This window comes from Argopecten irradians, chromosome 8 (assembly GCF_041381155.1).
Source record: "Argopecten irradians isolate NY chromosome 8, Ai_NY, whole genome shotgun sequence".
Classification (NCBI taxonomy): domain Eukaryota; kingdom Metazoa; phylum Mollusca; class Bivalvia; order Pectinida; family Pectinidae; genus Argopecten; species Argopecten irradians.
In genome coordinates this window covers 4,234,796-4,248,841 of record NC_091141.1, presented here as the reverse complement: position 1 = coordinate 4,248,841, position 14,046 = coordinate 4,234,796, and the positions used below count along the sequence as shown (strand labels likewise).

General features: G+C 34.7%; 1 protein-coding gene across 1 annotated transcript in view; it reads right to left on the bottom strand.

Moving 5' to 3' along the window:
* The window catches only part of LOC138329141 (atrial natriuretic peptide receptor 1-like), a 29,634-nt gene extending 25,703 nt beyond the window's left edge, over positions 1-3,931 (bottom strand). Inside the window, exons 1-4 of the mRNA XM_069275902.1 lie at positions 3,600-3,931; positions 2,572-2,862; positions 1,975-2,279; positions 1,417-1,552 (exon numbers count right to left, since the gene is read on the bottom strand). Of these exons, the coding sequence (XP_069132003.1) occupies positions 1,417-1,552; positions 1,975-2,279; positions 2,572-2,862; positions 3,600-3,771 (904 nt within the window). The 5' untranslated portion in view covers positions 3,772-3,931. The remainder of the gene's footprint in view (positions 1-1,416; positions 1,553-1,974; positions 2,280-2,571; positions 2,863-3,599) is intronic.
* Positions 3,932-14,046: the final 10,115 nt, after the last annotated feature.

The window sequence follows — 14,046 nt, the reverse complement described above, 5'->3', positions numbered from 1 at the left end:
GATACAACCTTTTGGATATTAGATAGGTATGGTTGACATATCGTCGTATTCCATGTTCTGATAGGATCAGCATTAAGACCAAGGGTAATCCATAACATGGATTAGTATAGATTATCATTACTTATCCTCGTTCTACATAACTACAGATGACTCTCAATGACTGTTATTAAACATTTCTGCATAGAAATATGTCAATATAAACGAAGGTTAGGTTTTTATCAAGATCACCGCAAATTGCTTTATGAACGTGCATGCATGCGATAATATACTGTTTTGACAATCCGATTCCACTTGAGACGTATAAGACTGTAATTTATATAATAACTCACATCCGATTTATTCAGCTTCTGTATAAATACACATGGGCGATTCAAGAAGTGGACAACTGTATATTTCTTTTTTGTAATTTAATTTTTACTGTATAAGGTGTTTGATATAGATCAAATGAAGGCGCTACGTAGACGTGGACGCCACAGATACCTAGTTCCTGGCAATCTATTTCATGTAACAGGCCGTTGAGTTACTTTGCTTGTACTAGAGGGGAACGGGTGATTAATGTCTTTGATATAAGACGGATCACAACACCATCAAAGATACCTGCGTGATTGTATGACGGGACCACTCCACTGTTAATTAACTATTAAAACCTTAAGTGAATATCAAATAACAATGTGGTGTAATTTATTTCAAGAGGCAGTTTCAATAACGCCTTGGATCATATGTCTTATTTTCAAGATGTTTTATTGATGCGAAAAGCAATGATTACCGATTATAGTTTCTAGTTTCTTCTGCGGAATACGATAATCAAAGGCTGGATTGAAGGTGGTGCCTTTAATGTTATAGGAATTAATAAATATCTAATCTGAATTAGCTGCGTCATGGTGATGACCAGGGCAGAATTTGAAATGAATCAGTCAGTATTCAAGATTAAAGAAAACCAAGTTTACGTCGCATATCAGAACAAATACTACATAAGCATTGTATTGCTACTCTTGCAACAAAAATATGTATGTTGTAATTTAAAAGTTAAACGTTAAAGTATAACAGGGTTCAAGAAAAAAAGAAAAGAGTAAAATACAGTATTTGATTCAAGATTCAAGATTCAAGAAATTTTATTTTACGTTGCATTTCAGAACAAATACAACATTAGCACTGCAGTGTTATTCTTGCGACATAAATATGTATATTGTAATTTAACGATTACAAGTAAAAGTATAACAGGGTTCAAGAAAAAAGAAAAAAGTAAAATACTGTTTATGGTAGTTATTATAAACTTTTTTTCGGTGGCATTCGCGAATATGTTGGAAATGATAATGGCACAAAATATTTATACACAAACATAAAGGGGTTTACAGTATTGAATGAGTTTCATTCAATAACAAAAACTCTATTGTTATGAAATCAAATAAAACCTACCTTGGAACGTCCTATCCCACATTGTTCTCGTTAACGTGTAACCATCACGGACTGAAGAGACGTTGGTCAGACTTTCGTTGAGAGCAATACCATAAAGTAGCACTGCATCATGAAAGGCTCCAATGAAAAAGTTCACCTTGAACCATAAGACAAAATTGGTAAAGCATAAATTTGATTGGTATATAAATATTTTGTGCTCTTGTGTAAAGTATTATTTGATTTACATTAAATATGATCATTAACCTACTTTAGTTTAAGACTAAGAATAAACGATTTTTAAGACCTTAACAAATAGTATGCCTATAGATACTAAAGGTAAACCAACTTTATACTTTAAATTGTAACATTTTACTGCAGATTTATGTTGATATTAATTATGATGAATTTCATTTAAAATACATCAAGTAGGCATATTGATGCTTAAAATAACACTTACATATAAATTGTTAAAATCAGTAAAATGCTTCAAATGATTAATGTTTATTTATATACATTATTCATGGATACGTGTAATATTTTTTTTTCATATTTCACTTTTAAAGGTTTTAACAAAATAACCTCCTCTCCATGAAAGGAAAAATTGTAGACATTCTTTGCTCTCCACTTGACTTCGTTTGTAAAATTCCTCCATTCATCACTGGTAGGCACTTGTAGACTGACCCGGAACATCGCCTCGTATGCTTTCCTAGCATCAGAGTCCCTCGTGTCGCCTCGCATCCAGTCGTGGTCACCCCAGTACTCACCAGGAAAGGGAAACAGGAGGATGTCAAAGAAAACAAACTCTCCGTTAGATATATAGCCCAGATCGAAGGCTGATAGCATGAAAGTCCGTACAGATTCTCCGGGGGCGACAAGGACGATAACTGCAATATATCGAATGTAAAACAATTACTTTTAAGTTTTTGTTAGATAAAATTCAGTGGTTTACATTAACAAAGCAAAACTTTTATGAATATTCATAACAGCATTGATGAAAAAATTAGTTAAGAATACACTTTTAGTGTCCTCACAAAATTACAGTGGACCATCGATAATCCTGCATACCTCCAGTTATAAAAAATCCCACAAAGTCATGACCATTTAACAACCAGGCAAAACATTTATCATATTTTTACATCTCTTTCGTTTGATTCCAGTCTTGATTTGTAATCTTACCTCTTGTGACCATGGCAACCTCCTGTAATATAGCTTTGAAGTCGGGATGATCTTTGCCGTAATATGGAAACATATACGGGTAAATGTTTTGCTGTTGGAGCCCTACTTTCAGCGTTGAACCAAGCACTTCTGAATGGACATCATTGACGTCATAAACAATGGCTACATCTGTCCACTGGAACTCCTCAAATACACTGCCAAGTACCTTACGTAATCTACACTGGCAGTAGGCTAATCTGGTCAGTGTTGGGTAATTCGTTTTGTTTTTAAACATACCACCATCACCAAGGCCTAAAAGGTAAGACGTTAAAAAACAAAATGAAACACTCAAACGAAACGACCACTCAGAAGTTCATGGATGATTGTTTACTTTCCGATTTAAAGCCAAGTCAATACATTTACTATTATTCACTATCAATTTTGAAAAACGAAAATGTCTACCATGACAAAATAGTAGATAGGTGTTTAATGTTTTCAATGTAATGATATAATTGTAATGTATAAGAATTCTCCTGTAAATGTGTCATACAGTATATAATACCCTAGTACAAAGGGGCTATGTTGGTAATACGATACTTCTGTAGGTGCATCACAGACTTAAACAAAACCCTGTTAGGGGACACTTGATTTTACGTTTTTAGAAATGTCAATCTCAAATTATATAAGCTAAAGATAAAACTTTTCGCCGTAATGCGGTACAATGTATTTCGTTTGTACTAGAAATCAGCATGGCCAACACATTATTGTGTATGCCTTTTAAGGAGTTTGTAAGTGTACTGCGATGTTTGAGAGATTAAGTAAACTTGCAGTATCCAGATAAAATAAATCTAAATCACGAACAAACGGACTGAGCCATGTGCCATGCCAGGATCACAAAAATTGATATCAATAAGTATGATAAAACCAAACTCCACACATTTCTCCACAATGCATTTGATCCGGCTTTATTCACATAGGAGAGTTATTACGATAATAGGGTTGTTTCGTGATTTAAATTGACTCTATGATACAATACTTGACAGTCGTACCTGTAATGACAGGGATATTCCAGTAATTGGCCAGACGAGCAACAGGGTCCAGAGCGTACGGACAGGCCGGTCCCACTAGGGCATCTATAGCATTTCGGTAGTATAGGTCGGCTACCACGCCTGTAGTATCAAAACAAAGCCTAACTGTATGATAGTATATAGACAGGACCATGACTTCATAAGACAGTCATAAGCAACATGGGTGCATTACATCAATGGATAAACTCATATTTTTAAGGAAATATACAAGTCCTCGTTTAAGCATCGAAACTCTGATATATTATATCAATTCGTTCAATTTGGTATGAATATTACTCTAGGAAACAAATGTTGCAATCAAGTAAGCAACTAGTTGTTTTGTTTTCATGTGTATTTTGAGAATTTGATAATTATTGGTATTTTAGAAGGAAGAAACCTTTCTCAACTTTTTTATGATAGGGGAAGAGGAGATAGGAGGTATTAAATACTTTCAATCAGGCACTGCACATCGTTTATTGTTATATCCTAAGCAAAAATAACTTAATAAAGTCGTAAAATTCATTGTGATTTTGGTGCGGTTTGAAGTCTATTTATAACTAATATGGACAACAATGTGGTAAATAATTGGAATCATATTGTCCATAGAATACCTTTATGAAATATGTGTTTCTTACGCATTATAAAGGGATAAAATTATACTATTTTGAATTCCCTTCAAAATTTCTGATGTAAGCAAATGTAAAATTGTAATATAATGTTTTGTCGTTGTTTTATTTTTATTTTGTTAAAGATGCTCCACCGCTGACAAATGGTATATTTTCACTATCAAAAACAGGAGCAGACGATTTAGTATTTTTCTTCAGTTACAAAAGTTACTTACTTTACACCATTACCACCATTGAAAAGTTTGAGCTTCTAATTTTACACTAAGTAAAAAAGAAATAATTAATTTAAAAATTTCGTGTCACTATATCCTATATGGAATGAAATACTGATTGCGCATGCACCACAGGCAAATGAATTATTTCATCATATTTTTTGTGTTAATTAGACATATATATACACGACTTAACACCAATTACTGTTCAAGTGATGAATGTCGGAGGTGGAGCATCTTTAACAATTTTAGTGTAGTTGATTATGTTAAAAGCAATGCTGAAAAAAATCATAGATATTATATAAAGGGACAGGAAATCAAGCACAATGTTATGCTGTTTTTAGGAGATAAGGTGGCATATACTGCTATTCCAGGTAAGTCGTCAATTTTGTGATGCTATTATTCCTAACACTGGTTTTATCAATTTTGCATACAGTATACTTATCAGACAACCACTTTGGGAGATATTTCTTTGGCTTATCGTGCGTATGGCCAAAGCAGCTAAATTTTGCTACACTCATACAAAGTGTCAAATAGCTATATTTGATTCAAATCAACTTTAAAATCAAGCACACCACCAACTGATTGTTTTATTTTAAACATTGAAAGAAGTCCTATTTCCCAAAAAAATGTATTAGTGAAAAGTTTGTTTTAGGAAAATCTCTGCAAATACCACATTTAAGGAGGTCTTTAGAGTATGGCTACAAGCATTTATTCTTTTTTTTATGTATTTGGTGCTGGTGTTTTTCTTTTTTTCATCTTCGACTCGAAACATGAAATGAACATTTACAAGGCAAATTGATTTGATAAAAAATTCCGGGCAATGAATAGCCGCCTGTTTCTATTGAAATACAGTAAAAATAAATCCGTCAGTTGGATAGACATAACTTTAACATCATCACACGTTACCATCAGTGCTACCTTAGGTGATGTGGGATAATAACCAGTATTTGTGGCGATCGCGCACTGCCTGATTACACAGGAAGAGTAAACTTACAGGTAACCTAGGCTTTTACGGTAATTCGCCTAACACAGCAAGTCCATTTCCGTGTATCTCTCAGTAACCTTTGAAATCAGAGCAATTCCAGTGCGACAGAGTAACGAACTTCTAACAGCCTAATGAATATATCTATGGGATTTACTTAAATAACAAGTAAAAGAAGAACGCAGAATGATTGAGACATGCGATACACTTCCGCAGCCACCGCGTAATTTGTCTGTAATTAAATAATACCTTGTCAAGTGAAGTCGGTCAATCCTGGCTTTTTACTTCGGTTATCAAACTCACTTACTCTAATATGTTTATTTTTATCTGCATTTAATATCTGTAATTACCGATCCTATGTCATTTTGTGAACATACGACTTCTGGCCGTGATAGGCACATAAAGGTAAACAGATCTCATTCATTCCTTTTCACTGTACATCTTTACGTTGCATTTGTTAATACGAAATGAACAACAGCCAATGTTATTACTATCGCTATTTTTTCTCCAACATGAAGAGTACATAATGAATATATTATAATACATGTGGTAACAGCATGAAATGATATGTGCAAAATTAGAGAGAGAGAATATAGGGGGGAAATACACAACATAATAATTATAAATTAGAGGGCACAATTCTTTCGGTTATTTCTATATCAAATTTATTTCATTGTGTATATATATATATATTCATAAAGAAATGCACGAGTAAGTTTGGCGGTGGTTGTAAATTATCTACATATACAAATTGAACATCTTTTTAAAAGTATACACTGATATCAATCAATATTTGGTTATCAATTTCACTTACTCTAAAATGTTTATTTTTATCTGCATTTAATATCTGTAATTTCCGATTCTACGTCTTTTTGTGAATATACGTCTTCTGGCCGTAATAGGTACAGAAAGGTAAAACAGACATATTTGTACCTAACAGCAACTCCGCTGTCAGAGCCAAGCAAATAAAAAGCCACAAATTATGTCTGGTAGTTTAAGTAGAGTCACAATTGCCATAGTTCGTTAGAGTCATACTAGGATATACAATCAAATATAAATATAATCACTCTATCAACCTAAAGTAAGAATATATATATAGGCTTTGCTTTGTTATTCATTCCATTTCACTTTACATCTTTATGTGAATTACATTTCTTATCACGAAGCTTGTTATTTAGAAAACAAAACTGCACAATGATCTAACCAAACTAACCGTTACCTTTTATTTAACATTTGTTCCACTTTATAAACTTGGTTTTACTCTTTGTAACTTAACACTAATTAGACGTTTACGCATCTGACACAATTATTCATTTTCATCAAATTATATTTCCAACAAAGAAAAAGGATCTAAAAAAAATAAAAAAGGGCAAAAAATTGTCTTTAATAATCTCTCCAATGACTGATGAAACGGCTATGTTTTAATCATATGTTTATAAGTGATTTATGAACTTTAAATGGAACATTAACATGGTCCAACACTAACGAGAAAGCGAAATACACTAATGCAAATTGTGAGGAGAGAATCACTGTAATTAAAAATTAAAACACAACAGCACGCTTTACATGTAAAACTATCGAAGAGGAATAAAAAGAAATCATAGGACCGAAAAATTGAGGTACTGTAGTTTGTACATTTATTTAAGCGTTTTGTGCTTAAAACTATTCGAGAGAGCTGAAGTGCTTAAGATGTTTGGAATATACTTTATCGGACGTTATTGCAAAATGTTAATATCCTTAACAGTCCTTGATCGTGAGTTAACGTTTCTTGATGTTTTGCAAGTGATGAGGACGCGGAATATAAGTCGATTTGGGTACGCATGTGTGACTTTTATGGGGAAAGGTTACGTACAAATGTATGTGTGACTATTTATGGGAAAAAGCTGCGTATGTGTGACTATTTATGGGGAAAGGTTAGGTATGTGTGACTATTTATGGGGAATGGTTACGCATGTGTGACTATTTATGGGGAAATGTTACGTACAAATGTATGTGTGACTATTTATGGGGAAAAGCTGCGTATGTGTGACTTTTTATGGGGAAAGTTTAGGTATGTGTGACTATTTCTAGGGAAGGGTTACGCATGTGTGACTATTTCTTGGGAAAGGTTACGTACAAATGTATGTGTGACTATTTATAGGGAAAAGCTGCGTATTTGTGACTTTTTGTGGGGAAAGGTTATGTATGTGTGACTATTTATAGGGAATTAGATATGTATGACTATTTATGGGGAAAAAGCTGCGTATGTGTGACTATTTATGGGGAAAGGTTAGGTATGTGTGACTATCTATAGGGAATAGTAAGGTATGTATGACTATTTAGGGGGAAAAGCTGCGTATGTGTGACTATTTATGGGGAAAGGTTAGGTATGTGTGACTATTTATAGGGAATGGTTAGGTATGTGTGACTATTTATAGGGAATGGTTACGCATGTGTGACTATTTATGGGGAAAAGTTACGTACAAATGTGTGTGTGACTATTTATGGGGAAAAGCTGCGTATGTGTGACTATTTATGCGGAAAGGTTAGGTATGTGTGACTATCTATAGGGAATAGTAAGGTATGTATGACCATTTAGGGGGAAAAGCTGCGTATGTGTGACTATTTATGGGGAAAGGGTAGGTATGTGTGACTATTTATGCGGAAAGGTTAGGTATGTGTGACTATTAATAGGGAATGGTTAGGTATGTATGACTATTTAGGGGGAAAAGCTGCGTATGTGTGACTATTTATAGGGAAAGGTTAGGTATGTGTGACTATTTATGCGGAAAGGTTAGGTATGTGTGACTATTTATAGGGAATGGTTAGGTATGTATGACCATTTAGGGGTAAAAGCTGCGTATGTGTGACTATTTATGGGAAAAGGTTAGGTATGTGTGACTATTTATAGGGAATGGTTAGGTATGTATGACTATTTAGGGGGAATGGTTAGGTATGTATGACTATTTAGGGGGAAAAGCTGCGTATGTGTGACTATTTATAGGGAAAGGTTAGGTATGTGTGACTATTTATGCGGAAAGGTTAGGTATGTGTGACTATTTATAGGGAATGGTTAGGTATGTGTGACTATTTATAGGGAATGGTTAGGTATGTGTGACTTTTATAGGGAATGGTTAGGTATGTGTGACTATTTATGCGGAAAGGTTAGGTATGTGTGACTATTTATGCGGAAAGATTAGGTATGTGTGACTATTTATAGGGAATGGTTAGGTATGTGTGACTATTTATGCGGAAAGGTTAGGTATGTTTGACTATTTATGCGGAAAGATTAGGTATGTGTGACTATTTATGTGTCCCCCATTTTGGGTAAAGATATCATTAATAATTGAATAATGGGTGGAAATGAAAAAGAATATTGATATCATAAAAATCATTAGAATTTGAAATATGTTATGTGTATCTACGAAAAAGTTTGTTTGTTCTAATCGTTATTATTGGGAAAATGAATTATACATTACTTCGCGTTCAAACGTGTTTAGGTGACATGAAAGTGTTGAAAAAATATACACATTTTGTAAGGCATATGATCATGATTTTGGGAAGATAAAAGAAAATTATCTAATGATGCATTTTATGATAAGGATTGATGTGATATTTGAAGATATTTGAACGTATTACGTTTTACTGTAAAGAGTTTACACACCAAGACTAAGTATTGTTATTTTTTTAATCCGCACCTTTGAGTAAAAACAAATAAAACCAAAAAACCAGGAATTGACACATTGACATACCAGGTAAGCAAAATTTGCTTTTTTCAGTACAATTTTTTTCTGTATAAAACGTAACATGAAAACATCACCATGATATCATAAAAATATCAAAGAATATTACATGCACATATTTAATCGGCGTTTGAACTCATCTGGAAAAGATTGTCATTTCTGAGATATTTAATTTAAAACTGATCAATATTCTTCGTGAGAATTTTTGTCATTAAATTCTTTGACAATAAACATCAAAGTTTGATCAAGAGTCTTACCTGAAGCTCGTGAATTGCTACAAACACTACCGTAATGCCTTTCTACCTTGACCACCTTGTACGAACTATTGAGGATGTCGCTGTTGACTTTTTCGATGGCTATGTCTATAGCTGGTCCGACCCTCTCCACATCATACGGTGTGTTGGCATCATAAATCATCGCGACGCCGACGTAAAACTCCTTTACAGAGGAACTGAATACCATATTTTGGTAGAACGTTATTGAAAACAAAAATTGCAAGCACCACATTTTCATACTTTGAATCTTCGAGACAGACATTTTCATCTTGTCATGATTTGAAGATATTTTTCTAATATCTAATTATGTGGCCACAGCCTACGCATACAATCCGTACAGTATTGGAACAGAATGACACGGCACTATTCCCACACCTTACTCCATGACAGTATGACAAGGATGGCCCTCTTGGTCTGTACCACCGCTTTGTTGCTCCTCCCGGGTACTGCAGACAGTGCTTGTCGATGTGTCCGAATGTTCTGTCTGTCTAGGCGAATGGCTTCACTTTAATTTGCCTTCGATTGCTCCAAGCTAGCGTCGCCAAGGTTAACGTATACCGTAATGTCTGTATCTAGTGTCAGGTGGGGAGTATAATACAATGTACATGTATATACCATTACTGTAATACAATGTATATACCTTTACTTTAATACATGACTACCCATGCAATAAACCCTCGTGACGTCACGGCGTTAACAAAAATTTCTATTTCCCCTGTAAAAATTTTACATTATTTTCACAATCTTGACTGGTTTTACTATAAAAGATGCAAACAACGGATTTTTTTTTTTTTTTTTTTTTGAAAATATTACGTAATTTTTCATGTATTGAAAATTGACTTTCAGTCGTGGATTTGTTCGAATTTAATTCAAAATGGCGGGATATTATAGTTGTAAAATGGCAATAAAACGTCGAGGTATGAAAGAAAAATACTCTTTCATAAGTGGATATGAAGGATAGGGATATTCTACCCTCGGGATCACAAAATGTTGGCAAGCCTCGTGTTTTGTGATCCCGAGGGTAGAATATCCTTATCCTTCATATCCACATATTATAATATTATACACAACATTGTATAATAGTTAATCCATTACCGAAATAATTACAAAATCTACCTATTTTCATATACAATAGTTCGAATTCATATAAATTCAAGGATAGCATACACATCGAGTTCGTTTTGACATTGTCGTGTAAATAAGCATACACATCGAGTCCGTTTTGACATTGTCGTGTAAACAAGCATACACATCGAGTCCGTTTTGACATTGTCGTGTAAACAAGCATACACATCGAGTTTGTTTTGACATTGTCGTGTAAACAAGCATACACATCGAGTCCGTTTTGACATTGTCGTGTAAACAAGCATACACATCGAGTCCGTTTTGACATTGTCGTGTAAACAAGCATACACATCGAGTCCGTTTTGACATTGTCGTGTAAACAAGCATACACATCGAGTCCGTTTTGACATTGTCGTGTAAACAAGCATACACATCGAGTTCGTTTTGACATTGTTGTGTAAATAAGCATACACATCGAGTTCGTTTTGACATTGTTGTGTAAACAAGCATACACATCGAGTCCGTTTTGACATTGTCGTGTAAACAAGCATACACATCGAGTCCGTTTTGACATTGTCGTGTAAACAAGCATACACATCGAGTCCGTTTTGACATTGTCGTGTAAACAAGCATACACATCGAGTCCGTTTTGACATTGTCGTGTAAACAAGCATACACATCGAGTTCGTTTTGACATTGTCGTGTAAACAAGCATAACATCGAGTCCGTTTTGACATTGTCGTGTAAACAAGCATACACTTCGAGTTCGTTTTGACATTGTCGTGTAAACAAGCATACACATCGAGTCTGTTTTGACATTGTCGTGTAAACAAGCATACACATCGAGTCCGTTTTGACATTGTCGTGTAAACAAGCATACACATCGAGTTTGTTTTGACATTGTCGTGTAAACAAGCATACACATCGAGTCCGTTTTGACATTGTCGTGTAAACAAGCATACACATCGAGTCCGTTTTGACATTGTCGTGTAAACAAGCATACACATCGAGTTCGTTTTGACATTGTCGTGTAAACAAGCATACACATCGAGTCCGTTTTGACATTGTTGTGTAAACAAGCATACACATCGAGTCCGTTTTGACATTGTCGTGTAAACAAGCATACACATCGAGTCCGTTTTGACATTGTCGTGTAAACAAGCATACACATCGAGTCCGTTTTGACATTGTCGTGTAAACAAGCATACACATCGAGTCCGTTTTGACATTGTCGTGTAAACAAGCATACACATCGAGTCCGTTTTGACATTGTCGTGTAAACAAGCATACACATCGAGTCCGTTTTGACATTGTCGTGTAAACAAGCATACACATCGAGTTTGTTTTGACATTGTTGTGTAAATAAGCAGACACATCGAGTTCTTTTTGACATTGTCGTGCTAATTGCGGTTGTATTTACATGACAATGTCAAAAAAGACTCGATGTGAATCTATACAATTGTATAGATTGGATATGGCCAAAGGCCAAGGGATATATCACTTTCGAGGGTTGATAAATCACCGTATCCTCCTGAAAAAGGTTGATATCTGTTTTATTACATGGCATTTGACTATTTGTTTATGTATATGTTTTTCTTCTTCGTGATAATGAGTAGCCCCTCTTCCCGATACTCAATAGTCCTGTTGAGTAATGTCGAAGAGAAAAATGAAGGCTGATAATATGAAAAAAATACTGAAAGTACTGAAGGAGGCGTAGCTCAGATTCTAGACAGGGTAATGATATATTGAAATATTAAAGATATATCATAAAAGAGGTAATAGTACATGTTCAGGTTATTTTCAATCAATATGGATTGAAATAACAGATTGAAAATTCTGTGCTTTCGCAGAATGACTGTTGTTTATTATAGAATAATGTGGATCAAATATTTGCAAATTGGTTAAATCATGGAAATGTTAAATCTTATAAAGTTGTTAAAAACAAATGCTCCAAAGATCTTGAAAATATTGTATGCGAAATAAATATGAACAATGAATAATGATATATAGAATAAAAATGATGCAAGACTAATATATATTCCTTTTGAAAGTTTGTGTTGGTTTTTACATGTTTTGAAATTTCAATCATGGTTTGAACTTTCTACCATCTGGGCAAAGTGTATGAAAGTGGTAGTTATGCTCCTGCTGAGCTCAGCATATACTGGCAGTAGAACGACTGGCTGACCCATTGTCAGTTTAATGTGACCAGGTGTGTTGGGATGCTTGGGTGTCTTCAGCGGCATGTTCCAGTGATATCATAATACATGTAGCACAATGAAAGGACAAGAGTTCCACTATACAAGAAGACCCAACAAATACAGCGCAGTCTGTGCATGCTACACACAACATACATTGGAGGCCGTCCATGCCATTAATGAACCCAACAATCAAATATTGCCAAATCCAGTGTCAATCTGTCAATGTTAGCAACAGTGTAAGGTGAAGTTGAAATCAATGTCCAATTTCCTCTCAAGGGATATTCCATCAAAACATCTAACCCAACTCAGGATATTATAAACATTGATACCCCTGATTTCAATTTCAGAAGTTAATACTGGATTGGAATATTACATTTTGTTGCAATGAAAGTACTAGTTAAAGGAATTGTGCAGTCAAAAATTATAATTTCAGTTTATGCTGAAAATGGCTTTATTAGCACGTGTAGAAACCTCTCCGTGCCGCGCGCGACCGGAATAACCTGTAAACCGTCGATATCGAGGTCCAAACTCCTGACCGCCCGATTATGCATATGTTCTAGCTCTAAACCGTGTGACATCATAATAGTCCGTGGCTTATAGCTGTACTATAACTGATGTGCTATCACTTACATCGACGGTCACAGGAAAAGCCGATCAACGATTTTTTTATGATTACTTTTGAGTGAAGTTAATCATACAATAACTTTGGCTCGAATGTAAATAACTAAAAGAGTGAAATTCGATGTTTCAAATACTCTAATTTATGCTCTAATAACAGGTATCTTCGTGTAATTATGAAAGAAAATCCACACAGAAATAAAAGTTTCGATTTTTTTTTGTCGAGGAGTTCAACAACGAATAAGCTTTAATTACATAATATTTTCCTGTAGTCTGTATCTTTGATCAAGGATTTATAAGTGAGAAGGATTCGTGACTGTCTCTTTACATTACTAAACACCACGCGAGACGCCGATGAACCGGGAATGAAAACCGTTTTTCTCAACAAATACTTGTCTTATCGAGTCAAACGAAACACCAATGTAAAGTTTATTAAATATCACAACGTTTATAACTTGATTTAAGGACAGAAGATTTAGAGGATATGTCTTAAATTTTCGTTAAAAAAATATGACAGCTCATGAAATGACGGCCCGCTTCAGAAAGTAAGACGATAACCCTCGCACCCGCAAGCTACATCAAAGGCTGCACCGGCGGATATCAAAGGGAAATCAGCCGTCGCCCAACGTCACGGTCAGTGCACAAACACAAAAGCTCCTGCCTTGTACTCCCCCAAAACCCAGTGTGACTTATCCTTCTCATATACGTCCTTGCTTTGATACATTGTG